We start from the raw sequence: 26,590 nt of genomic DNA on the forward strand, positions 1-26,590 counted from the left end.
TCAAACAAACAAACTCTTCCCAATTATAATATTAGTATAGATTATTTTACTGTTACAAGTCATAGTCCATAGAACACTCAAGATAAAATAAATTCTTAACTTTAGGTCTATAAAGTGTGTTCTTTACACATTTTCAATTTTAAACCCTTCAAAATCAGCTTCACATCTTATCATTTTATGGCTCTCCAAGAAGTCTTGGACAAAACTTTGGACTTCATATTCAACTGGAAAAAAAAACAGTTATTGTACAGTTTATATATTATTTTAACATTTCTAACTCGCATAATACTTAAGTGTATGTAAAAAATGTAAAAATGAAACTTACATGGATATTTACTACACTGATATATTAATTTGATGAGATGTCTGGCTAGTGATTTAAACAATGCCTTTCCCCTGATTCTTCCTTTAACATAATAGGGGTTGAGTATTTTCACCACCCAGGGTGCTATTCTTTCCTTGCAACTAGTCATGAATTCCGGTGTCTCGTCTATTGGAGACACCACTCCTTCTCCATCACTGTCATAGCCGAACAGGTCAATCATAGTATTTTTTATCTGTAAATATTTTTTATTAGTTTCACAATAAAATCCTTACTAATAATATTTTAAATGCAATAATGTTTTGACTATTTATTACCTCTTCACACCTTTAAAGTACTAAACTGTTTAGGATAAGGTTTGGTATTAAGATTGGTAGAAAGTAGAATAAGTATTGGCATTAAGTCCTAAAGTGGGCAATAGTAAAGTCAAAATACCTTACATTTTGACCATGCATCAACCAAAAGTTTGGAGTAAGTGGGCAACATTTTGTAAGAAAAAAATTGTATAAATTTAATTAAAAACTAATTTCTTACCTTATTAAATTTAGTTCTTCTATTTTCTCTGATTTCATCTAGTTTTTCGTACAATTTAACTTTTAAGAAATATTCTTCACACAACCACTTGGTTGTGCGGTGAGGTTTTTTGTTATTTTTAGTTGGTTTAACATCTGAGTCCATACTTGACAATATGCCACTTAAAACTGCCAATCTATCTTCTAAATTCTTAGCCTGCGCTTCTGTTTGTGCCGTATCCGATGGTGGGTTTATTTCTGGTAATTTACTTATAGTTGTAACTTTCTCTGGGACTGTTGTGGGCATATCAAATGCACCTTCAAATATGTCATCATCATCAGGTATTCCATGAAATAGTTCTTCCAGCTGCTGCATTATATCGTCTGTTTTCAATTGTTCCTTATCCACTTTTATAGTTTGATCTATTTTTGCTTTCTCTATTGGAGGGTTTTGAGAGTCGGGGAGTGGAAGATCATTTTTAACGGGCTCTGTTTTATCAGGAGGGACTGTAGGCTGTACGACAGATGCTCTCTTTTTCCTCTTTAAGCCGCAGGAGCACTGACAATCACATCCACCGGTAGTGAAACTCGCCTGAGTCCGCTTCTCATTTTCTGGCTGTACTCTAAGACAGGTGTATAGCTGTTTATATAATTTTCCCTTTTTTGTCATTTCCTTCAATTCCTTTATCTAAAAAGTTTCCTTTTTGTAGAGGTCAAGTTTAATATTTTAATATTAACATGGCTAACAGCATTTACTTGAATAGATAATTGAAAAGTTATTCATACTCAAATGATTATGAATATTTAAGCAAGAAAGTCAACAGTAAGGGACAAAATACAACTAAACATCATAATTACATGTCATGAAATAAACATAAAAAATTAAACATATTTACCACATTTAACACATTTTGTCTGTACAATTGCACGACCATACAGGACTTGGCAGCGGATAATTCCAGTAATTTTGCACACCGCCATATAGCGCTTGGTAGGTAGATGTTTTTATTTATTAATTTTTGGCTACTCTCATAATTAGCCGCTAACAACTTAATGAGGTACTCCATATAGTGTTTGCGAACCTGAAATAATAGTTTAAACAATGTATACAAGTACCGATATCACTGTAGAAGCTAAAAATGGATAAGGAGCATTTCGTTACTTTGGAAATGAGTAGATGAGGGTCAGATTCCATACTCGGCATTGGCATAGATGTTTCATCGTTGTCTTGTAACCACTGCTGCACTATAACATCAGAATCCCACAAATTCATTTTGTTCTTTCTCCTGTTTTCTATAATCCGCTGAATAAACAATAACAAAAAGCCCGGGCAGGAGGAGGGCAGGAGCGTTTTTATTAGTACCTAATCTGTGGTTTTTATTTGCTGTGATTGTCAAAATTTGAATGTCAAATATCTTTTTTTTATTATGGCACTTCGGCTTTTTAGCCACGGCCAGTGTCGAGTATAATACACACACACACACACACACACGCAGATATTCGACGATTTTCAGCATCGTTTTTCTATATTGTCAGGTCTTAACTCTAAAGTCTAATCAAAGTATAAGTAATAGTCAATACAGTCAAGATGTCAAGTCGGTCGATTCAATAAAGTGGTAGTCGCCAGTCGGAGTCGGTAGACGCTTTACTGAAACTTTCAATGGAGTTTTGGAGGGAACACAAAATAGCACGTTTCTGGCAATTGCATCACTTTCCTACACTTGTGCACCATAACGAATATCTATATATACGCATTAAAAATCCAAACACAATTTTAGAAAAATACGAAAACACAATGTCATCACTATTTCACATTCCCGGCAAAACTCCATGTCAATCAGCGTTCAGCTATGACTTATGAGCTAGATATCTCGTCCACTAATCTTTTAGTTAAAGTTAAACAGATTTTACTGTGGCCGATAAAAATTTAAATCTTGAAAAAAAAAAAACATTTGCCAAATGCCAATGTCACTTGTCAATTGTCAGATAGAATTTGAAAATATCACAAGATAAAAATTGCTTCCTTATTCATTGATAAAAATATTGCAAAATTCAAGATTCGTTTTAAATTTTTTTAAATCAAAACAATGTTTACACTTTGCTTTACTCACATCAATAAAGTACTCTGTGACTCACATTTTTAGGTACTACTAACTGTGAGTATAGTATTCGTTGCTACTAACTACTTACTTGGTCCATAACAATTACAAGGTTACTCAAACAACTGATGCTTCTTACATGTTAAGGATAAAAATGATATTATACTTATAATAGTAATTTAAAACAAAAATATGGCATCAAAGGAACATCAAGAGTTGGCACAATTTCTGAAAGATGTTCACCTTAGCTTGCGAAAACAAACATGTGCTGTCGGTGCCGAAACTGCCTGGAACGAACATTGCAAAGACGAAAAGGTTTTACGGAAATATGCAAAATGTATGGAAAAGTTAGCAACTACTTTCTGGGATGAAAATAGTTCTGAAGAACGTGGTGTAACAGTCAGTCGCATCAAATGGTCAATTGACATAATTTCTGACTATTTCTTCAATAAAACATACATAAAATACAGAGACAGAGAAAAAGATATTGGAGCAAAAATTGGTATAACTGTTAACAATGAGGAAACATTCCTACCACCTATGAAGCTATTAGATGTTGGTAGTTGTTACAATCCCTTTAGAATATTTGAGTTTCTAGACGTAATAGCAATAGACTTGTGTCCGGCAAACGGAATGGTATTTAAATGTGACTTTTTAAATGTTCCTATAGGCACAGATAATACCCTAAGAAACAACAACATAGAACAATTACAAGAAAACAGTTTTGATGTTGTTACATTTTGCTTTTTGTTAGAGTATCTACCTACTTCCGAGTTACGGATACAAGCTTGTAGGAATGCATATAAACTTTTAAAAACTGAGGGTATGTTGGTGATAGCGACACCAGATTCCAAGCATGTCGGTGCAAACAGTAAGCTAATGAAATGTTGGAGGTACTCCTTAGCTCTTATGGGTTTCTCGAGGATCAAATATGAGAAATTTCAGCATATGCATTGCATGGCCTATAGGAAATCATTACATTTGAATATAGCTTCGAGATGGGCGGAATTGCATCAGGAAACTTACATGAGCTTTAACATAAATATACCACAAGACTTTTCTGTGCTAGAAAAAGAAATTACAGATAACACAGAAACTCCTGTATCAGTGGAAGACTTTGCAGAGTTGCCATTTGGACCTGAGTGATTATATTTGAGTTAACATAATTTATTAACATTAAATCATAACTTATATTTAAAGTGATGCAAATATAATTATGTAGTATCATATTAAACTTTTATTTAAAATTATACATCTTAGTTCTATATCATTACACTTAACGTAAATTAACACATTAAGAACTTAAACCAAAATGATCATCCACATAAAAAAAATTTATAATGTGGTTTGAAGATACTAAAAGAGATTTTTACTTGGAAAGAATGTCACATTATATCACAATTTAATAAACAATGAATGTAATATAGAAAACAATACAAGTAATCTACAAGATATTGTAAATTACAATATTATTATTATTAATATAATAATACAAAATTCAACAAAATATGTTGATGAAGAAAAACAAAGAAAGTGTTAGGTTACCATTACCTACTATTTTCTTGTTGCTTTTTGCTGATTCTTTGAAAGCGCAATTAAAAGACCTATCGTCACATGCTGTTACTTAAATTCTTTTTTATGTATTAAATCTTTGCTGTAATTATGAAAAGTTAAGTTTGGAAACAACTTACAGTAGTTTCATTATGATTAAAGTCAAAAAGTCAATTCTACTTCACAATGTTGAATTTTTCCTTGCGTTTCTCCAACTTTTCCTTATTCTCTATTACTGTCATTATGGAAGATACATTTTGCCCAAATCTTTCCGCTCTTTTCCGTAATTTTTCAATGTTTTCTGTCAATGTGGCTCCAGATTCTGGTGTACTGTTGGGTGCACTTACAGAGTTCTGATTAAATCTTTGTTTCCTAGCCTCCTTGCGTTCAGCGTCACTCATTTTCACCGGCAGACCGAAACGTTTGGCTCTCATTTCTAACCTCGTCTTGGCGTCCATTTCACAGGTTATTTTTATTTTGTTCGACGTATTATTGACCGGCTCTGGCTCGGCTGCGGGTTCCTTTTCGTCTTCCTCCTCGGTCACTTTTGGGGCTGTTATTGTAGTTATGGATGTGGTTCTGTTCAAGACAATCTTTTTACTGCCCTCCTCTTTTTTGTCCGTTTTGCCGTTGTCTATAGCGATCTTCCGTTTCAGTGTTCTCGGCGGTTTGGGCTCGGCGGCGGGTTTTGGCGGCGAAGCGTCGGCGAGCGCCAACTCCTCGTTTATAGTGTCCACGGCCGAGTCGTCGAGTATATCGTTCTGGCTCTTGTCGTCCTCGTCTTCTAGCACTCCGTCTGAATCTATCTCGTCGGAGTCCAGGTTGATGTCTGCATGCTCGTCCTGTGCCATTGCGCCCTGCAGCCTCGCTATCAACTCGGCTTTGTCGCCGGCGTAAGAGAGCCCACGTGACTTTAACTCTTTACGCAAATCGACTACCTTCATTTTGCTAACGTCGTTTAATGTCGAGTCAGCCATGTTTATATCAAAAATAGAAGTTTTAGAAAATATAACGATTCTAAAGTGCAACACCAAACATGAAACTAGCGTAATGTCAGTTGTCAATGTCAATTACGTCATAGGCGGTTGAATTTTTTTTAAATAAATTAAAACATTGTACTCTTTTGTCTATGGCTAACGCTGAGTGTCATACTCATGGAATTAATATAGTACATAATAATTCCATGGTCATACTCAAAACTCAATGCATTATAAATTAATGCTCGGTCTCAATGGCTAAAACAAAAAAAAAATGCTTTTTTTTTATTAAATAAGAGAGCAAACGGGTCACCTGATGGTAAGCAACTACCGGCGCCCATGGACACTCGCAACATCAGAAGAGCTGCAGGTGCGTTGCCGGCCTTTTAAGAGGGCGATTGTTTGCCATTTGTTTGCAATACAACTAAAAATTATTAATTTTTTATGCTTTATAAACACCTAGCTTATAAAAAATCTGATTTGCCCCCCCCTGGCCCAGAATCTGCGTAATTTGCCCCCCTCTAGCCCAGAACCTGGGTAATTTGCCCCCCCCCCTCCTTCATTGTTAGGCGCGTTATATGATAGATTTCTTTGGCAGTTCATTGTTTACGTAAACTTAAGGTTTATGTAAAATTGTTGTTTTATTATACTACCAATGAGTTTCTAAAATATGTTACGTTAGTAACATAGAATATCATTGTATACTACAGTACAGCAGTACCTGGATGACCGAGCTTTGCTCGGTATAGCAAACACTCATTGACTTCGTTTTACTTAATAACGCCATCTGCTGGTCGTTAAAACAATTAGTTGCTAACAAAATAGTATTATTATTCGCCAATAGATGTCAGGAAGAGTCATATTTTTCAGTTTATCGATTAGGTATCGATAAAACACGAATAAAAAGACATTTTCTTAAAATTATTCGCTACTAGCTAGATCGATTTATCGCCCCCGAAACCCCCTATATACTAAATTTCATGAAAATCGTTGGAGCCGATTCCGAGATTCCAATTATATTAAATGTAAATAAATGTGATATCGACTTCAGATTTAAAGAAGTAGGTCCTGAAGACATTTTAAAAACTTTCAATTTACTAAATATTAAGAATACTACTGACTTGTGGGGCCTATCTTCTAAAATCGTACTTGTCAAATAGAAATGGGTTGAGATAAATGGTAAAAAATCTGCTGGTGCAAAAATTGAAATGGGGGTCCCACAGGGGTCTATATTAGGACCCTTCCTGTTTCTTATTTATATAAATGACTTGCCATTCTTAATTAAAGATAAACATGGGATACCTAGTATTATTTGCTGATGATACATCTCTTACATTCAATATCAAACGGCTTAATGCGTGATATGACGAAGTAAAAAATGCTCTCTCAAAGATTGTACATTGGTTTAGCGTCAATAATCTTTTACTTAATAGTAAAAAAACGAAATGTATTAAATTCAAATTGCCCAATGTAAGGCAAACGGAAACCAATGTGCTTTTAAATGGTGATGTTATGGAGCTAGTGGAGACAGCTGTATTTTTAGGTATTACACTAGACTCCAAGCTTCATTGGGGCCCTCATATTGCTGGGTTGGCCGACAGACTCAGTTCAACAGCATATGCAGTAAGTAAGATTAGACAATTTTCAGATGAAACAACAGCACGTCTAGTGTATTTTAGTTACTTTCATAGTATTATGTCCTACGGCATTTTGCTGTGGGGCAATGCTGCAGATATAAATACAATTTTTGTGCTGCAGAAGCGAGCTGTACGGGCAATCTACAAGTTGGCCCGTAATACTTCAGTTAGAGAAAAATTTAAGGAAACTGGAATCTTAACTGTTGCTTCTCAATATGTCCTATCAAATGTATTATATGTTAAAAAGAATATATATCAATTCACGAAAAAATGCGATACCCATGGGAGAAATACTCGTAATAAACATAAGCTTGAAATTCCGGTGACTAGACTTACTAAGGTAAAAAATTCTTTTAAAGGTCAATGTAATACGCCTTTATAATAAGATCCCAGAAATCGTTCAAAATCTCTCAATTAATAGATTTAAAAAAGTTGTTAAAGAACGTTTGTGTACCAAAGCGTACTATCAAGTTACTGATTTCATGAATGATAGTACACCATGGGAATAAGGTCGCCCCCTGCAGAGCTGTTTCTATATAATATAATGTATAATAATCGTACACTCGTTGTATTTTATTTAGTCACACTGTTATTTTATAATATATTTTTTGTAATTTTCCATCTTTTTATAAAAAGATGGCCCCGTGCGAGTTTCTTACGCCGGTTCTTCTCGCCGGGTTAGTTCCCGAACTGGTGGTCATCATCTGTGTAGCCCCGACGTTCAGAGAATATTTGAAAAAAATTATTCTGAATAAAAAAATTTGAGTTTGAAACAAAAAAAAAAAAATATATTTTTTTTATTTTTTTTTAAACCTGCCGGTGGTAAACCCGGTGCGGCGGTTAGAGATGAAAATTACCCGGAAAGTTTCCATTTCTAAGGAATATTTCCTGAAAACTTCCAAATTTGGAAGTTTTGAAAACTGTCATTTATCTTATAAAGACAGTTGTGACGTTTATTTTTAAATGCAAATAACACTAAAATTAGGTACTTTTTATAGTTTTGATTAAATTGAACATACTATAGGTATAAAATATGTGATATGAAAGCAGATTTGTCTACTTTATTATTCAGTCGCATAATTTAGACCTTTTTATTGTAAATATTTATCTAAGAAAACATTATTTTCAAACATATATTGCTCAGGATTGACTTTGCTTTACGCTTTTCGATTTTTTATATTTAGTAAGTATATTTTTCTTTGAAACATCATGTTTTATATTTTATATAAAATTGTATTTTTTTAATAAAAACTAGAATAGTTTTCTAATAGTAATACAGAAAATAACATTTTTTGAAGTATAAGTGTCTCTATTAAGGGTCGAATTAACGGCTAAACTTCTTTCTAAAGTCAATCAGCTGATTTGATCTTACTCATACTACATAAAAAAAAAATTACGTATTGAATTGAGTACCTCATCTGTTTTCGTCGGTAAAAATTACTATTTTATAGAAGTAAAACCATTTTTAAAAAATTCGGAAATGTTCCTTAAAGTTTCCAAAATTTTGGAAACTTTGGAAGTTTTCACGGAAATTTTCCGGTAAACTTCCTGAAACTTTCCAAAGTTTCGGAAACTTTCCGAAATTTTCAACACTAGCGGCGGTAGAAGCCGGCGGCACGTGTGGATACGGCATTATGTGTGATCATTCGTTTTCAGATAAGCTGCCAAAAAGACATAATTCTTTTCATCTTGCTGTAGGTACTTAAAAACTTTGTCAAGAAATTCATAATTTGTTTTCAGACTTACCATGCTCAAGTGAATAATGTGGAATTCAGATCTACAATACATAAGATTGCAGCACACACATAATGTAAATTAGACATTCTAAAATAAATAATTTTAAACTAACCTATTGCAGCAACATCCACTTCCGGCATTAAAACGGTTAACGGTTTTTCAGGGTAAGAAATAAAAAACCAATGTAAATATTATAGAATTTAATTAGGGTACATACAAACATTTTGTAATGTTGGAGTATAATGATCGAACTAATAAGCGATTTCGAGTAGCTAGTGTGACAACCGTGTAAGTAGCTTCGTTTCTCTAAGGATTATACTTAGGAGAGGAGTCTGAAACGACGAAAGAGCTAAGATTTCGTTTTTTATTAATATAAAAATACATCTTTTTACATATCTAACCGCGGTGAGAACTGAAAAGGCGAAACGCGCCGGGGCGCTCCGGTCGACTCCTCTCGCATCTCATTAAATATATTAAAACATTCCGTAACTATGTCTCTAAGGAAAAAATCACACTGATATTTGAAAAGCCAACAAAACAAACTTAAGCATCCACTAGTGAAGTGTTAGCGAGAAACAACGAACTGCACCGACTCGCGGTGCGGCGCCGGCGTGACGTCGCGCGACACGGCGCGGCCGGCGCGGGGGGTGCGGCCGGGGCGACGTCACGCACGGCGGGGGGCGCTCGGGGGGGCGCGGGGCGGCGGCGGGGGCGCCGGGCGGGCGGGGCTCGCCGGCCGGCGCTCCTACCTGCCCTCCTGAGGCCGCGCCGCCGCGTGCGCGCGCGCCGCCGCCTCCTGCAACACAACATGATATTCTTATTTTTAACGGGTATCAGCCCAAACACGTAATTAACCTATGTAGTAATGGAAATTGCAGGAGCAGAATCGACAGTGGTAATCAAGCACGAAAATCCATAACCAGCTTTGTGATATGACCCAAGGTACACAACCTCACCTAATACAGCGTCACTAACCAACAGTTCTGGATTTTATGATTGTGTTATAATCAACGTTTGAAACAATCAAAATACTAAAATTTAATCCCTTGTTTGCAGTTCAGCCAAACCAAATTATAATAAGCTCCATTCTACTTGTAATCTTTCTCAAAAACTGTGTTTGGTCGTCATGTAAGCAAATATACTTAATTTTACACACCATTGTCTTGATTTACTGCATAAGGATTAAGTGTCATTCTGAACAACTGAAAACTTATAGTGAATTTTGATTACAAACCAAAATGAATCATAGCTTCCCCCCTTATTCTGTACCGTTGATGAAAATGAACTTCACTGCAAGTCAATTTACAAAGTATAAAGCTTGAAAAATTGACATTACAACTTTTTAAAAAGACGTCAATATTGTGACCATAACCAATAATATTAAGATATTATTACAACTTTTAACAAATTACACAACCGGTTTTGAAACAAATCATCATCAGGTGTGATGATTTGTTTCATTAATTTGTTTGAGTAATTTGTTAAAAGTTGTAATAATATCTTAATATAGTGGAAAAAGTGCACGAAAAGTTGTGTTTTATTAGTGTTCAATATGAATTTCCACCAAGAACCGACAGTACAATCAATAACATACATAACCAATAAGGTTCATGTTCATCAAAATTACAAAATGAGTGGGCTGATGTTAGCTACTTAACATTCCAATCGTACCTTGGTCCGTGGCTGCGGCTTGGTGCGGGGCGGCGGGGCGCTGACGGGGGGCGGTGCGGGCGCAGGGGCGGGGGGCGCGGGGCGCGGCGGCGGCGGCGGGGGCGCCCGACCTAGCGACGCTAGCAGGAGCCCCCGCAGGAGCCCCGCGCGGGAACCCGCCTCTGCGTCGTCTGTGCCGGCGCTGCTACCTGTGAACAAAGATTATATTAAGCCACTGTTGAACTGCAAATCTAAGATTTCACGCGATAAACAATTTTGGAGTTATTATTTAAGGATACATAATATATTATGATAGTTTTTCCGAAACTGCCCAACAATGTTGCAGACAATGTCTCGCTGTAATAGTTACGACTTACAAGCAATCAAATTCTTTATTTACGGGATGTCATGGTAAAATTTATTTGTTTTGTAATAACAACTTTTTAAATTTCGTTTTATAAAACTCAAACGTAAAATCGTGACTTTATAAGCAATGAAGTTCGTGTTCACGAAAGTTACAATGTTAAAACAATCTTTTAAATAAATTTCTTGTGTCACAATGTTAGCTGTTACTGTACTCCTCCGAAACGGCATTACTGAGTTTCACGAAATTTTATTTTTGGCTAGTTGTTATATTGATAAGTGCATTTGTTAAACAAATAATAGTAAATTATTACGTCTCGAGACTGACGGCGACCATTGTTTGTGCGTCGGGATAGCGATGGACGTTGCTATGGTGCCATACTTATGTATTTAGTCACTTCAATAAAATAATATGGGCGAAATAGTTTATATGGCAAAACAACGTTGCCGGGACAGCTAGTATTGTTATAACATTATTACTGACCTAGAAAGCCGGCTAGCAGGAACTGTGAGTCCGCGGCGTCTGCGGGTGCGGGGGGCGCGGCGGGCTGCGGCGCGGGGGGCGGGGCGCTCGCGCTCGCCGCCGCCCGCCGCGGTAGACGCTCCAACTGTTGTCGCGCCGCCTGAAAACAAGGGATTTTTTTACTTAGTTGCATTTTTACTTTAATCACTATTATGTATTTGTACGAGCCAGTCCACACGGCGCATCGCGTCGACGCAGCGCTGCCGTTGCGTTGTTTTACATACTAATAACCAAGGTGTTCACGTCGCAACGCACACATGACGGACAGCAGCCCCCGAGACGAAGCGGGAGGGGGTGTCGACGTTAAGACTGCTTCGTAATAACGCAGCGATAACGCAACGCCCGTGTGGACTCTAATGGGTCAATTCAGTCCGCAACGCGACGCGTAGATGCATTTCTAAATTTGTATGGATTTGACAGATTCGCAAGATTTCTCACGCAATTCAAATATGTCAATTCAGTACAAATTTAGAAATAGATATCTATGCGTCGCGTTGCGGATTGCCCCTAAAGCCCGTCACAGATTTAGCTATAATATATATTTCTGGTAGCTACTATAATTTATATTATAGTACGGTATATTATTATATATTATAGCTAAGTCTGTGACGGGCTTAAGGAGTTTGTCATTACTCATTTGGGGCTCTCACAACCTTGACATTGTTTCTAATAGTTATAAGTTACAGTTTCAAACATTGTGTTATCAACACTATATAAGACTGATCATGTGACTATAAATTGTGTATGAGCACACTGCGTGTGCACGCGACGCGTGTTTGTGTGTGCGTGTGTGACGTACGTTGGCCTGCTGGCGCTCGAGCTGCAGCTGCATCTGCAGTTGCTGCAGCTGGCTGGGCGTGCCGGGCTGGTTGGCGCCGCGCCGCACGCCGCTCAGCTGCGACAACAGCTCCGCGATGGGGTCGACGACGGCGTCGCGCGACGACGGCGACAGCGACGAGATGCCGCCGCTCGTGCTGTACGACATGTAACCACAATATGCACTTTAAGCTACACATCTAACACCCGAATAATTGGCAAAAGTCAATCATAAACTACCTGAATGTCTCGCTCTCGCTCAAACACGTACACAAACAAGTACATAATATGTTGAACCCATCTGTCTTGCTCACGGAGCTCATACAAAGAGGAGCTGGCCTAAGCAACTGTGCACTGTGATTTTCAACTAGGTCCTGACGTCATCATTGTGGGCGGGGCTTAAGTCAGTCCACTTTGAGCATTTGTCAGGTGCACACGTAACGAGAATCCCAATAAATTGGTGTTTTCTGCGTATTTAACAAGGAAAGGATGAAGTATTGTGTTTTACAATGTCGAAAACACTCAGACAGACGTTCTGATAATATAAATACCATCACATTTCATTTGGAAATAATTTTAAATGTAATTTAAATATAAAAGTTCTAGAACATTTCAGCTTTCAGCGTTAATTATACTACTTGACACTAGGTGGCCAAACCTTTGAAAGATAATACAGACGTAAATGCGTATAATTTTGCATATATTTATTACAATAATCAACTTGAATACTGAAAACCGTTATACACTTAGTTTTAAACACATTTAATAGCTAAAAGCGTGATTATATAGCTTTTATTATGATATTACTTATAAACCGCCATCTGTCGTCACCTATGATAACTATTTGAAACGTAAAAAATATCCAGGGCCGTAGTACGTCCCATAATATTCAAGACAAAATGACATCTAGTGTAAGATAGTTGAACTACGTAGTAACATCAACATCGACCTAAGCTGATGGCTTTTAGCCGATACATGAAATATTGAGAAGTGGGCGGAGCTTGACACCCCCTCACCCCGCAAATTGTCACGCGTCGTTTCATAAGGAAACTTGATTACAACACCTCCTCTTAGTATTAGCTCCATGGTCTTGTTCCTTTTCTCTGTTGTCAAAACCTTCTCGTTCACCTTTTTGTACTATTATTATGAAATTCCATTGCATATTTCTCTTTCTTGCTTACATACGCATCTATTCAATATCACCTTTCTCCCTCCCGCACACACGCCAGTTAAATATATCTTGCCAACACAACAGCGCAATATCTCCTGCACTTGCACACACATGTGGTCAATACCTGAACTGCATGTTGGAGCGGCGCGCGCGATTGACGCCGCGGCCGGAAGGCGGTATCCGCCGCACGCCACCATGTCTGATACCACTGGGTTCGTCGTGGTACACGGTTAAGAAAATCGTTTAAAATGATACACAATTGTTAGTATTATTCATAGCTAACAAGAACTGCTGGCCAAAAACCTTATATTATATTAACTAGATGACGCCCGCAGGCCGCAACTCATTTGCGCTTAACCTGTTGTTTACTGCAAAAATAATCTTTGATTCTGAGTTAACCCAATGAGACACACAGCCGCAATCATTTTTATAATGATTAATCTTCAATTTAATGAACTGTTTACCAGATTATACCATATACCAGATAAAAAAAAAACATAGATAGTTATAGTTTGTGCGTTTTATGATGATATGCGTGACACATTATAATTGACAATAGTAGGTAAGTTACTTAACAAAAATTAATCGATAATTTAAAAATATCGAATCACTTCGTAAAGGAATTGCAATCGAAATTATCGATTTCGTACTGACATTTCAGTGGTGCCGGCGATTTATGATGGCCGCCCTTTTTTATCGATTTGATTTCGATTCAACAGAGTCAATTTCTATAATTGACATAAGTTCCGTTTCATGCATATGACATTTTTCAAATGTTTTGGTAACAATAACTTTATACTCCTATTTCACAGTTAATATTTATAATTTTATATTAATAAGTTAGCATTTAGCAACTTTTCATTTTTATTCATTTACAATTATAGGAAACATTTGTTTTTGTAGATGGAATATAATTTATAACACTTTGATTTTTTTGTTTTCTTGTAAAAAAAAACCGTAGCAAGGAATATGAAAACTGTCACCCATATCATCTTAAAACGCACAAACTATAGAGTAGACAAGGCTATTGCAAAGGATATTAGAAACGATATGAGGTCTCTGGGTCCGGTGCGGTGCTCGAGTGTGAGGTGTCCGGCGAAGTCGTCCGTCACGAAGTTCGGTTCCCCGCCCGGCTGAGAAGCGCATACTGGACACACCACCTAGAACAACAATTTAAAAAAATTACATGAGATGATATAAAAAATACAGACCAAAATAGTACCTTCTCTTTTTGTTACTCGATTAATTATCTTTTCATTGGCGCATAGAGCTTTAAAGGATACACTTTGATAATATTATACATAATATTAACAAAGTGTATGTGCATTAGATGACACCAGCAACTCCGTTGCGCCAAAAATCGTTTATCACGCGGGAACCGTACATTTTTTCGATGTATATAATATCAAGGTCACGGGACTAAATAAAACAAAGGACACGGGAAATATCCCTACACCAAATTTCAGCAAAAACAGACAGACACAAATTAGCATTTATAATTTTACAATCGGAGTGTCAAGTAATGTGGCAAATGAAGTGTCAAATTATAATAGCAAGTAGCAACAATACAGGGGCATTTTTCTCACCGCAAGGTTGGTGTCAGCATGATCGGCGGTGACATGCTCCATGAGTGCAGTGTCGGTGAAACCCATTCTGTTGCAGAACGGACACGTGTACGCCTGCGGCTGCTCCAACGCAACCGTCTCCCCGCCGTAATAAAGTTCTGGAATCATAGAGAAAAATTAGGTCCGGTAAAAGCAGTAGCAAACAGATCTTATTATTCTGAAATATTTACATTTGATTTTACACAATTTAAATACATAGATAAACTAATAATTTGCAAGAATGATATTTAGTGCATTATTAGTTTAGTAGTATTTTTAATAATATTTTTATTGATAAATTCTCAAATAAGTAATATTGCATTTAAGCCAGTCAATATTCCTAAGATAATATCTAAATGTTACATAATATTATTATTATTAAAAGAAAGTGTCATAGTATATTTTAGTACTTAGATAAAAAAGATAAGCTTAAAGAATTTATATGGCTTCTTCAATAAGCCGACATGCATTTCATATTTTTTCTCTAAACTCAAATGAATTTAGATAAGATTCATAGATTTTAGTAGAGTAACTGTGATTTCATTAGGTATAATATTGATTATATTGTACTGATAGAATAGTAACGCTAAAACTCGAAAATGGCTGAACGGATTGGACTGATTTTAGTCTTAAAATATTCATAGTCCAGGGAAGGTTTTAAAGTGACACGAAGTTCACCGGGACAGCTAGTAATAACTATATTTTTTGTACATTAAATCATCATTAACAGGGCAAATCAAAATACAATGTTATCAAAATATTATTTATAACAGTAATCGTAAAAATTCAGAAAGACAGAGCCTGTGCTTGTTTGTTTATGATCATAAAACCAGTTGTTTTATAATTTAATGAAGTGTGAGATTCTATTATAACAAGTTATACTGTACTCGGCGAAATGTGGCGGTAGCGGTCATTGACTCCGTGTCAAAAACTTGTCATTTTCTATATAAACAGCGACTGACAATTAAGTGTCAGATGTTGTCAATCGTGGTTTTGTATAGAAAATGACAAGCTTTTGACAGGGAGTCAATGACCGCTACCGCCATGTATCGCCGAGTACAGTATAGTAGCTACAAGAAAATCAAAACAAGCAAATTTAAACCGACATTCAACATAATGTATGTGGGTATCATTTTCATGTTTGTCAGCAAACTCATAAGAATGGTTTTTAACAATGTTAAGCATCTTATGTAAATAACACTAGAACTTGTCTTTTTGAAATAGCATAATAATGTCATCTTTTTTTCAGTTTCTTGCACTAACCTAACAGAAACAGAAAAACATACTAAGAGATTTTTTTACGTTGCATAAGTAAAAGAGACAAGTAGAATTAATTCAAACGAGCGTAACTTCGTGAGTCATGATTTGTATGAAAAGATATTTACGCGACCGAAATACTGCGACTCACGACTCATAAAATTACGCTTGTTTGGCTTCACCCTTTTCAGCCTCATAAACATATACTTTATTTAAATTGGGTCAGTAAACATAATGAACATTCAACAATAAAAACCCTTAAAGTTGCATAAAAATAACACAATATTAATATTTCAAACTTAAAATGTATTTTTAAAGTTTAAGATTTCCTAACATTATGAATTATGATAGTAGCAAATGAATACTCAGAATATTAAATTAGTACAAAAGTTTACAGGCTAAAGAAAATGTATTATGGTGCCAAAAATCACACAATGTACCTATATTATACTTAGATGAAATAAATTGTGTACTGATTTAAAACACTTTAAAAATGAGACAACTTTAATTTAACTTTTTGGATAATAAAACATTTTAATAGTTAGTATTTTAGTATACCAAACCGATTATTATTATTTTAAAGTTTTATATATAAAGCAAAAATAGCCAGAGAATAATATATTAAGTTTAGGGACTCCAAATACCTTATGACTCTGAATAATAAATAATATAGTCTGATTTTTCCAAAGCACAATGTATGTCAGCAAAATGACTTTTGTAAGGGATCTAAAATAGAACTATGAGTTAACAAAAACACTTACCAAAATCACTTCTAGAAAGTATACATTGCATAGGGTGCTGTGTGGTGTGCTGGTTCGTGGTGGCACCAGACTCGAAACAGGCAGCACATAAGTCGTAATCAATGCATATCAAACATTTGTATCGCCGTCCTCTAAAGTTATTTTTTAAACACGAATCACAGCTGACTCCTGAAATTATGTCAATACGTGTATTCACTCCTATTTCGTGTGGAATCATTGAAAATCACCAAATCGAGCCAATCAACTTGTTCCCGACGCGAGAAAGTGCAATGTTTAGATTTTTACGATGAATTGTATATTGACAAAAGCATCGTACAAATTTTGATTATCATTACCCACCTTCATGGCGATTCATTTTCGCCAGGAATTGTAACCGTAAGAATATCTCCCGGGTACCAGGATTACTACTACGGTTTGAGGTATTTATTAAACTACTCTAAATTAAATAGCACAACATATATTACACTAGAATACAAGATTTATAACAAAAATTTCCAAGCAAACCTAACCCAACCAGGCCATAATGACGTCACATAATTGGGCTGTGTTGCCAAATAAAAAAGTGCCACGGTCATGCAGACTTCATAACATTTTTGGCATGAACTGCGGTCGTCGGTTATAGAAGATCCTCCATCTTTAGCTGTCGGAACTTATTTATTCCGTAAACGTCCTTTCGAAAACGAAAAAAATCGTTACTGAATCTAGCTATCATAGTATTAAAATAGGTACTGAAGCAATACAGCCTAGCCTTGGCTTGGCCGTATCATATATCTTGCTTCATCATAATCACATTCCTGAGATGCCCTTATCCCTAGCTGCTTAAAAATTAACTACACGCCTTGCGCTTGGGCCTGGCTGCTTGCCGCTTGGCCTGTTTGTCAGCTTTGTCTTTAAAATATATAATTGGTTTTGAGAGACCGTGTAATGTTTGTCTTATTTGAAATAAAACACAATTTTCAATATTGCAACTATTTTAAAAAAGTATGTCAACTGTCAAGTGCACTGCGCAAGTGACATTTCAATTTTCAAATTTGACAGATTCTTGTTAGCTGTTAAGTGTCATTCGTTCAAATCGAATTTATTTTTTGTAAAACAGGAATAAAAAATAGTTAAAAGTACTAATTTAGCTTGATTTTGTGTAAATTTATTGGGTTTAAGTATTATTTAAATGTTTAAAAACATTAAATCGTAACGTTTGGTTACTACACCTGCCTAATTAGAAGCATTAGTTTTCCGAAGAAGAAACTTAGCGCGGGAAATCTGATCGGCTGGTTTTTATACGATAAAATAATTGCCTTTCCGTTCCCCTTAAAATGACGAACGACTTGGATCATTTCGTCAAGGATGGATGTGAAGCCCTCGAAATAAAATTAGGTAAATACCCACCGTTAAATATTGGTACTTCACTATTCACTACTAAGTATATATGCTACTTATTGTGATAACGACTTGTTATTTTCACAGTACGGGATGTTGAAGACATTGAGAACGATGATATAAGCTTTCCCCCAGAGATGTGTCATCAGGTATTTGGTGAAAATGAGAATGTGTTTGGCTACACAGACCTCAAGATAAAGTTATACCACACAGCAGCCAGCCTTCAAACATACCTTGGAATATCCTACACAGACAAGGTGACAAACATTTAAAAAAATTGGTCTAAATGAAACTTAACTTCTTTTTAGTCATACCCTCATAATGTTTATTTTTATTTATAGCCTTTATTTCAGAATTACAGTAATGTTTTTAAATACTAAGTTATCTAAGTTTAACAATTTCTGATTGCCATTTGGCAAAGGCCTCCTCTAGCCTCTTCCATTCTCGTCTGTCTCTGGCCACTCTACTCCAAGTTACTCCAGCAATTGGTTTAAAATCATCAGCCCACCTTTTTCTCTGTCTACCTTTACTCCTTTTTCCATGTCTAGGGTACCATGAAGTAATTCTTTCACTCCATTTTCCTACTCCTCGGACGGTGTGGCCAGCCCATCTCCATTTTAACTGTCTGACCTTAACAGTAACATCTTGCACTTTGTAGTAGTAGTAGTTTTTCTTATAACATCATTTCTTATTTTATCCAATTTCTTACCCCCTTATTAATAAACGTTGTATAAGCTTTGAATAGTTACACAATGTTTTGTCTTCTACAATCCAATTAAAAATGTCACTTGTGTGACAGGAACAAAACACTGCATAACTATTCTAAGCTTATACAATGTTTATTAATAAGGGGGTTAATGCCTAACATACTGCGTTCCATTGAGCGTTGGCATGTCGCCAGAGCAGCGATATGTTTGTTGGTTAGAGACCATGTTTGGCTTCCGTATATCAAAACTGGCAGTATGCAGGTATTGAACAGTTTACTCATAATGTAGCAAAAGTTTTTAATATACAAAAAACAATAACATACTAAGTTTAAAATTAAAATTTTTTTTTTAGGAAATTTTATAAAATTAAAAATGTATATGATTAACAATTAATTGTTTGAATTACAGTTGGATCCAGCCAAAACAGGTGGTCTGAAACCTGATGATATTGAAGGCTGTATGAAGAAGGTCTTGGCTCCGGGATATTTAAAAAACATAGATTTATTTGTGTCATCGCTTGAGAAAGATAAAAATTTCACACCATGTGGCACTCTCAAACATTCTTTCACAGTAACTCCAGGTTTGTTAAGAAAGTCAAAAAAAAAATATATTATTATTAAAAATATCTTTGATTCATAATCCATGATAAACAACCAGATAAACTTTTACATACAGGCAGGGCTGTAGCTAAAGTCAGATTTGAGGTTTTTTTATTTTGGTTACAGGTAGTAAAAAAAAGTAGTTACAGGTAGTAAGGTAGGGCATTATGATTTTAAGGTAGGGCATTGCCCCACAATGCCCCCCCTCCCCCCCTAGCTATGGGGTGTGCATACAGGGTGTCTATGTTTTCAGATGATGGTGGGGACAAGAGAACATTTGAAGTGTACTTCTCGGAGACAACCACACCAGGGTTTCTCCCGTACCATGAGCGGTTGCAGACCTTCCTAATGTGGTTTGTGGATGCCGCCTCCTATATTGACGTAGATGATGATCAATGGACATTCTTTACCGTGTAAGTTGCTTAGCTTAGATAGTAACTTACCACATAGATTTTTCATTTGTTTTTCTCACAACAGTATATAGACTATAAAATGTGCCTAAGCTGGGCTTAGCCTGTATTTCAGAACCCTAGGATCTCCAAAGCTGGGTAATATTGTTTCAGCTATAGTCAGGGCAATTTAAGGTGGCACCAGCGGTCATTGACCTTTCTAGTCTAGGAGCTATGTAAAAAATACTTGCACTGCATTCTGTCAACTTAAGAATAGAATTGAATTCTTGTAAAGAAATTCATCAGAAAACGTCTTGGTTACCTCTTTGTATGATAATCTCCAACTATTTATGAGTTTGAAGTGATATAATTCACATTGTAAGGTATTGCAAAATACGATATCAACCTTAGACAAGAAACATCTGTCACTTCATTGTCAGTCGCGGTTTGAATAGACAATGACGAGTTTTTTGACAGGGAGTCAATGACCGCTACGGCCTACAGGCAGAATTCTGCGATTTGAGAATAGTTGCAATATCAGTTCAAATGTGTTAATAGTTGGGATGGTAACATTTTTTGATGTTCTCAACGGGTAATAATGGCTATTTAAATCTATACTAGGATCCTACACATTACAGTTTTGAGAAGTACCAGAGCAGTGAAGGTAGTATCCGTTATGCCACAGCAGCATACAGCACGGTATACCGCTATTACGCCTATCCCGCAAACACCAGGCCCAGAGTGTCGCAGGTCCTCACATTACCACCTTACAGGAAATTGGGAATATGCGCACAGATGTTACAGGTATTTGGTATTATATTTTTTAAATACTAATATAATAATAGCTCCCACACTGGTTTCGGTGACGGTGGCCAGTTTAATTGAAACTAGGCCAGCTGCTCAGGAGTAATTTTATAGTGCCCAAGTGTGTGCACAGTTCAAAAGAGCACTCTCTATTCCTTTCCTCTCATAACCCAGTGGGATGGAAGACAGACACGACCGGCAAGAGATCAGGCGCAGGACCGACTATTTACATGCCCATCCGACGCATGGATCATCTTACTTATCAGACAATCAGGTGATCAGCCTGCATTGTCCTAAACAAACTTGGAAATAACATGTTTCCAACACAGGAATCGAACCCACGACCTCTGAGTCAAGAGCCGCGCTTTATACCACTAGACCACGGAGGCGTTTTGAAATACTGAGTTGTAACACACAATTCTAGAGCAGCTCAAACTATACTACAGTTAGTTTGGGATTTTAAGATTAATTCACGAAGCCCCAATCGGCCACATCCAGCCGCGATAACAATAGATAAGCTATTGTGTCTCGTAATTTCACGATCGATGGGTTAAATTCAGCTTTTAATGAACAAAAAACCCAATCAGCAGCTAAGTAGTATTCTTATTTCTTTCATAATATTATGTAAAATAACTCGTATTTAGGGGTTTGCATGATTAGAAAACATTTAACATTCATTTAATAGGACTGCAAAATAAAATTACCATTTTGGTATTCTTAATATTATATTATGTTTATTTTGTATAAAACTACCTTTTCGAAATTCTAATAAAATGGCAACATTAATGTTAAAATAGTGTGGAGGTGCAGAGTGCAGACTTGCATATTAAAGCTCACTAATGCTCTAGTCCTTATTTTGCTATATTTTTCAACTTTTCCAGGCAATATACTCACACTTCATGATACAGCCGGAAGTAAGAGATATCACAGTGGAGGATCCATCAGAAGACTTCCAACGGATACGAGATTATGTTGATGCCAAGAACTGTGAGACTCTACCCGCATTCCAGCCAGCCAAGTTGAGGAATGGGTGGGTTAATACATATTACATAATTTTGGAACGAAGTTCCTTATCGCGCGTTGCGAAAGGAGGCTAGACGGAAAAAGTTGTAACAACACATTTTTATTAGTTCGTGCGCTGTAGGGGCAGAGGGCGTTGGTAGTATTCCTTGGACCTTGGCGTCAACTAGATGGAGTTTTTGAGAATAAACAGCGACAACTACCGGATGTTTAAATAAATTTTATTACAATTTCACAAGTGTCATTAATATTCCTAGGCGTCAACTAGATGGCGTTTTTTTTATAACTTCGTTCCATTGCATCCGGGTGTCAAAGACTTCTATTTAAACGGGTGCAAAGACTTCTATTCAAACTGATGTAGACATGCCAGACTCTATGAAATGACATTTGAAAAGCAATCCTAAAACAATACACTCAAAACATTACACACAAACAAAACTGTATCTTCGTAGTCAAGGGCGAGATGCCAATATTATTTTGTAACAAGAGTGACAAGGATGGTCTATGGTGTTCGGTTATAATACCGAACGCAAGCGTAAGGGAACATACCCATACTACGTGACCCATTTAGAGACGGGTCTTCAAAATACTACGCTCGGTCACAAGAGGGGGGAGTGGGTCTAGAGTTTTGTCATGTAGTCAATTTCGACGAGAGAAACGTCATACGAATTTTTTTTCTCGCAATTTAATACTTGACACTGGCATTTATTATGGTTATTTATATGCTATAGCCAAAAGCCACTAAAAAAACAGGCACTTCTGTCACTTGTCAGGCATTTTGAAGTTTGATGAAGCTGTAAAGCTTGGTGATCATTTATTATATTTGGTGTTCGATTACAATTTGAACTACAGTCGTGACTAAAATAGCTAGTATGTGCCATCGAGGAAATTGAATCCTAAATCCTAGGTAGTTGACAGAACAACGTCATGTAGTCGGATCATGTCAATTCAATGTTAATTGTGATCTGTCGGTTGGGTTTAGAGCAGTTTAGGGCTCCCACACAAAACTGCGAATTCGCATCGCATCATCGCATCGTAATGCCATTTTTAGTATGATTTTATCCAGAAATTTGCGATGGGATGCCAATTCGCAGTTATGTGTGGGAGCCCTTAAGCATAAAGCAGTAAGAAGCACTCACATTTATAAAATTGGTTTAGTAAATAGACTAAAAAAAGGAAAATTCAAAGAAAACTTTTTCGATACTTATGTATTAACAGCTAAGGCCTAGTAATTAAAATTTATTTAGAAATATTTGTTGCAGATTCACAACAGAAATGGCAACCCAAGCGTGTTCTAAATTCAAAATCAACAAGAAACAAGCGCGGCGCATTTACGAAATCCTGCGTTTGAAGAACACCAACACATCGGACAAAACGGAGTACTTAGCTTACAGGCTCGACATCAAGAACAGATTGAACGCTCCATTCCAGGTAAATTATTATTTTTAAATGACATAGCGTTAGTTTACATTGCAATATAATGCAGCGATGCTATAAAATCTGAACTTTATTATCTGTACTAGAAGATTGAATCGACAGACTTGCTATCCATGGTGTTAGGCTACCTGTTGTATTTTGAATGGCTTCTTTAAAATTGTATCAGATCGCCTCTCTCACGTTGACGCCATAGAATTAGAACGTTAGAAAAGGCATTCCATACAATCGTCAGCGCTAACATGTGTCACCCTCGAAATGAGTGAGCTCGCTCATCTGAGAGCAGTGTGCCTTAGGACGCGGTAACAGCCGAACGTGTTTAATTCATTAATTACCGCGTTGTTTTTCGCTGCATTTCGCTCCAGAATGCCGTCATGTGCCTCCCGACAGTGCAGTAACAAAACGAGGAATACAAATAAAGCCAAAGGTGTAATATTTCACTCGTAATTACTAAGATTTTATTAATATTTAAATTATTGTCTTCCATTTTTATACGTGGGAGAGCCATGCTTCGGCACGAATGGGCCGGCTCGACCGGAGAAATACCACGTTCTCACAGAAAACCGGCGTCAAACAGCGCTTGCGCTGTTTCGCCGAGTGAGTGAGTTTACCGGAGGCCCAATCCCCTACCCTATTCCCTTCCCTACCATTCCCTATTCCCTTCCCTTCCTTACCCTCCCCTATTACCCTATTCCCTCTTAAAAGGCCGGCAACGCACTTGCAGCTCTTCTGATGCTGCGAGTGTCCATGGGCGACGGAAGTTGCTTTCCATCAGGTGACCCGTTTGCTCGTTTGCCCCCTTATTTCATAAAAAAAAGAAAAAAAAAGCGAAGTGTAAAATGAGCGAAAGAAAAAGTAGTAAGTATATGGCTATTACTGTAAGACAAAAAAGGACGACAATATTTTCTCGATACACATTTTGCATGCAAAAACATTGCTACAGTTTTGACGGCATACGTCGTATCTAAGTATTTTGATATCGTTGGTTGACGCAATACGAATTGACCCTACTCAATGTGCCAAGTGCAAGTATTCTCACTTCTAATTAAAACTTTGTCCTCTGACTCTTCTTCTTTTATTAATGGCAAACAATCGCTTTTTAGCATCATTCTGCCAGTGACAAGTATTGAAAATAACAAAAAAAAAAAAACGAGAACGGAACATGAAAAATTATAAAGTATTGCTTGATTTTGGTATTGAAGTCTGAAACAAAGAACACTGGGTGAAGACAAACAAGGATGGAAAAATCGAATGATTAGGCTCGCAGATTACCATACTATAGTTTGTGCGTTTTATGATGATATGCGTGACACATTATAATTGACAATAGTAGGGAAGTTACCTAACAAAAATTAATCGATAGTTTAAAAATATCGAATCAATTCGTAAAGGAATTGCAATCGAAATTATCGATTTCGTACTGACATTTCAGTGGTGCCGGCGATTTAAGATGGCCGCCCTTTTTATCGATTTGATTTCGATTCAACAGGGTCAATCTCTATTGACATAAGTTCCATGACATTTTTCAAATGTTTTCGTAACAATAATTTTATACTCCTATTTCACAGTTAATATTTATAATTTTTATTAATAAGTTAGCATTTAGCATCTTTTCATTTTTATTCATTTACAATTATAGGAAACATTTTTTTTTGTAGATGGAATATAATTTATTACATTTAGATTTTTTTCGTTTTCTTGTAAAAAAAAAACCCGTAGCAAGGAACATGAAAACTGTCACCCATATGATCTTAGAACGCACAAACTATAAGCTAGCTTTTATTGCACCAATCACCAATCCATCTGTGCTATAAAACATGCTACAGGCTCAACGTTCATATTTTTGTTACAGAAAAAGAAATTAGAATTAAACAGACTCCAGAAAGTTCTAAAACCAGAGGAATTCGCGGCGACCCAAACCGCCGCGGGTCTAGGAGAGACACAGGTTATTTTATAATTCCTTATTTTACTATGAACGTGTACGATTAACGATAAACACTTTTGTCAATAGCTACATTTACAACTTTACATTTTACACAATCATAAAGACAATATGTTCTGATGTGAAAAGAAGTCGGTTAATGAAGGAATTTTGAAAAAAAAAAGATATTGTCACATTAAAAATTAACAATAAATGAATATTTTCAGGCCCGTCTGTCGTCTCTTTATCGTACGCTGGAGAGCGAGTACCGGCGCGTCATACACCGTCTAGAACACTACTAGCGACATCTGTTACAGCGCCTTCTGTTGTATGAATAAGACCGCACTAGTCGTCAAGGTTGGACTGCACTAAGCTACACTACGCGGCAGCGAAGCGACGCGACACGTCACAGCCAAATATTCTTGGAAATCGTGTATGAGGCACACCGCACTGCGCGGCAGCTACAAATTTTTTTCTGATCTGTATTTTCCTAGCACATTATAAAAATAACATAAATGAAATAGAGATGATAGCTGCGTAAATATATTAGGAGGGTTGGTTGCCGCGTAGTGCAGTCATAAACAGTAAGTCATACAATAACAATTACAAAGAATATTGTCCCATCGGTACGCCTAATGCGGTCTAGCTTATACTCCCAGCCCAACTCGAAACTGGCATTTACTACAGGAGGTCTTCAGTCTTAAAATTGTGTTCAATTGGGCAGTAAAACTTTATTTTATTTTTATGACTTACCGCATTTGATGGATCGATATCTGCTATTTAAATCTAGTATTAATATAGCTTAGATCCAGTCATAAACAGCAAAACAGTGCTGTAATAATACATCAAATTGTGTGCTCTAAAAAACTCAAGTTCTTTCTTTCGAGTTTCAATCAGTAGACATGTTGTTTGGAATTTGAGTTGAGGCTGAGATTGCATCGAAATCGAGCTGTATTTTTGGATTAAAATAACAGAAACGGGGTTATCCTCAAACTATTGCCTTTGTGTTGGATGTATACGCGCGAACGAGCGTGTTGGCCGCTACACCGCGAGATCACAAGTATGTAACGATTTATTTAAATAGCGGCGCGGTCGCGTCATTCACATACATTTGCTTGTGATCTAGCGGTGCCGCCAAACCGCGCGTTTGAGCGGATGCATTTAATTCGAGCCTTGGCTACGTTTTCCCCAGAGATGTGTTGCGATTTGCGAGGAATGTATTTAGATCCAATAGCATCGCCGCGCTGAGCGATGTAACGGCAAGCTCACGTTAATGAAGCGATTCTATTGGTTCTCCAAAAGTCAAAACACATCCCTCGCAACACACATAGTAAAAGAAGGGGAAGTAAGTTATCTTCA

The 26,590-nt window shown here is 36.6% G+C and overlaps 5 protein-coding genes across 7 annotated transcripts; 2 read left to right on the forward strand and 3 right to left on the reverse strand.

The window, feature by feature from the left end:
• Positions 1-2,178, reverse strand: LOC121736078. Its single transcript, XM_042127134.1, has 5 exons — positions 1,997-2,178; positions 1,731-1,916; positions 857-1,522; positions 326-557; positions 1-224 (listed from the first exon to the last, which is right to left on the reverse strand). The coding sequence occupies exons 1-5, from the start codon at positions 2,105-2,107 to the stop codon at positions 124-126; spliced, it is 1,296 nt and encodes a 431-aa protein (XP_041983068.1). The 5' UTR covers positions 2,108-2,178; the 3' UTR covers positions 1-123.
• Positions 2,179-2,967: 789 nt separating this feature from the next.
• On the forward strand, positions 2,968-4,114 carry LOC121736081 (S-adenosylmethionine sensor upstream of mTORC1). Its single transcript, XM_042127139.1, has one exon. The coding sequence runs from the start codon at positions 3,126-3,128 to the stop codon at positions 4,077-4,079; it is 954 nt and encodes a 317-aa protein (XP_041983073.1). The 5' UTR covers positions 2,968-3,125; the 3' UTR covers positions 4,080-4,114.
• Positions 4,115-4,232: 118 nt separating this feature from the next.
• Positions 4,233-5,521, reverse strand: LOC121736060 (SAP domain-containing ribonucleoprotein). Its single transcript, XM_042127104.1, has one exon. It carries the CDS (start codon positions 5,459-5,461, stop codon positions 4,661-4,663), a length of 801 nt encoding a protein of 266 aa, XP_041983038.1. The 5' UTR covers positions 5,462-5,521; the 3' UTR covers positions 4,233-4,660.
• Positions 5,522-9,565: 4,044 nt separating this feature from the next.
• On the reverse strand, positions 9,566-17,537 carry LOC121736003 (E3 ubiquitin-protein ligase Kcmf1). 3 transcript variants are annotated; one of them, XM_042127021.1, is made up of 9 exons: positions 17,320-17,537; positions 16,981-17,148; positions 14,945-15,081; positions 14,399-14,518; positions 13,483-13,577; positions 12,171-12,345; positions 11,333-11,471; positions 10,507-10,694; positions 9,566-9,631 (listed from the first exon to the last, which is right to left on the reverse strand). In XM_042127021.1, the coding sequence occupies exons 1-9, from the start codon at positions 17,333-17,335 to the stop codon at positions 9,581-9,583; spliced, it is 1,089 nt and encodes a 362-aa protein (XP_041982955.1). In that variant the 5' UTR covers positions 17,336-17,537; the 3' UTR covers positions 9,566-9,580. The 3 variants fall into 3 exon arrangements, with proteins under 3 accessions (XP_041982955.1, XP_041982954.1, XP_041982953.1); XM_042127020.1 differs by having other exon boundaries at positions 12,171-12,354; XM_042127019.1 differs by having other exon boundaries at positions 12,171-12,363.
• A 510-nt stretch (positions 17,538-18,047) lies between these two features.
• LOC121735924 (histone acetyltransferase type B catalytic subunit) lies at positions 18,048-26,316 on the forward strand. Its single transcript, XM_042126922.1, has 9 exons — positions 18,048-18,354; positions 18,445-18,614; positions 19,473-19,644; positions 19,917-20,076; positions 20,691-20,856; positions 21,738-21,886; positions 23,139-23,307; positions 25,163-25,255; positions 25,459-26,316. Exons 1-9 carry the CDS (start codon positions 18,294-18,296, stop codon positions 25,531-25,533), a joined length of 1,215 nt encoding a protein of 404 aa, XP_041982856.1. The 5' UTR covers positions 18,048-18,293; the 3' UTR covers positions 25,534-26,316.
• Positions 26,317-26,590: the final 274 nt, after the last annotated feature.

This window comes from Aricia agestis, chromosome 18 (assembly GCF_905147365.1).
Source record: "Aricia agestis chromosome 18, ilAriAges1.1, whole genome shotgun sequence".
NCBI lineage: Eukaryota > Metazoa > Arthropoda > Insecta > Lepidoptera > Lycaenidae > Aricia > Aricia agestis.

Coding starts and splice junctions, on each gene's coding strand:
- LOC121736003 (XM_042127019.1), bottom strand. Junction 12,364..13,482: donor CGCTCCAACATGCAGTTCAG/GTATTGACCACA, acceptor AAGTGCATATTG/TGGTTACATGTCGTACAGCA. Junction 10,695..11,332: donor CCTGCTAGCCGGCTTTCTAG/GTCAGTAATAAT, acceptor CTTTGTTCACAG/GTAGCAGCGCCGGCACAGAC.
- LOC121735924 (XM_042126922.1), top strand. CDS start 18,294: ATGACGAACGACTTGGATCATTTCGTCAAGGATGGATGTGAAGCCCTC. Junction 20,077..20,690: donor CAATGGACATTCTTTACCGT/GTAAGTTGCTTA, acceptor TACACATTACAG/TTTTGAGAAGTACCAGAGCA. Junction 25,256..25,458: donor CGGGTCTAGGAGAGACACAG/GTTATTTTATAA, acceptor GAATATTTTCAG/GCCCGTCTGTCGTCTCTTTA.
- LOC121736081 (XM_042127139.1), top strand. CDS start 3,126: ATGGCATCAAAGGAACATCAAGAGTTGGCACAATTTCTGAAAGATGTT.
- LOC121736078 (XM_042127134.1), bottom strand. CDS start 2,107: ATGAATTTGTGGGATTCTGATGTTATAGTGCAGCAGTGGTTACAAGAC. Junction 1,523..1,730: donor GACAAAATGTGTTAAATGTG/GTAAATATGTTT, acceptor GAAACTTTTTAG/ATAAAGGAATTGAAGGAAAT. Junction 225..325: donor TCAGTGTAGTAAATATCCAT/GTAAGTTTCATT, acceptor TTTTTTTTCCAG/TTGAATATGAAGTCCAAAGT.
- LOC121736060 (XM_042127104.1), bottom strand. CDS start 5,461: ATGGCTGACTCGACATTAAACGACGTTAGCAAAATGAAGGTAGTCGAT.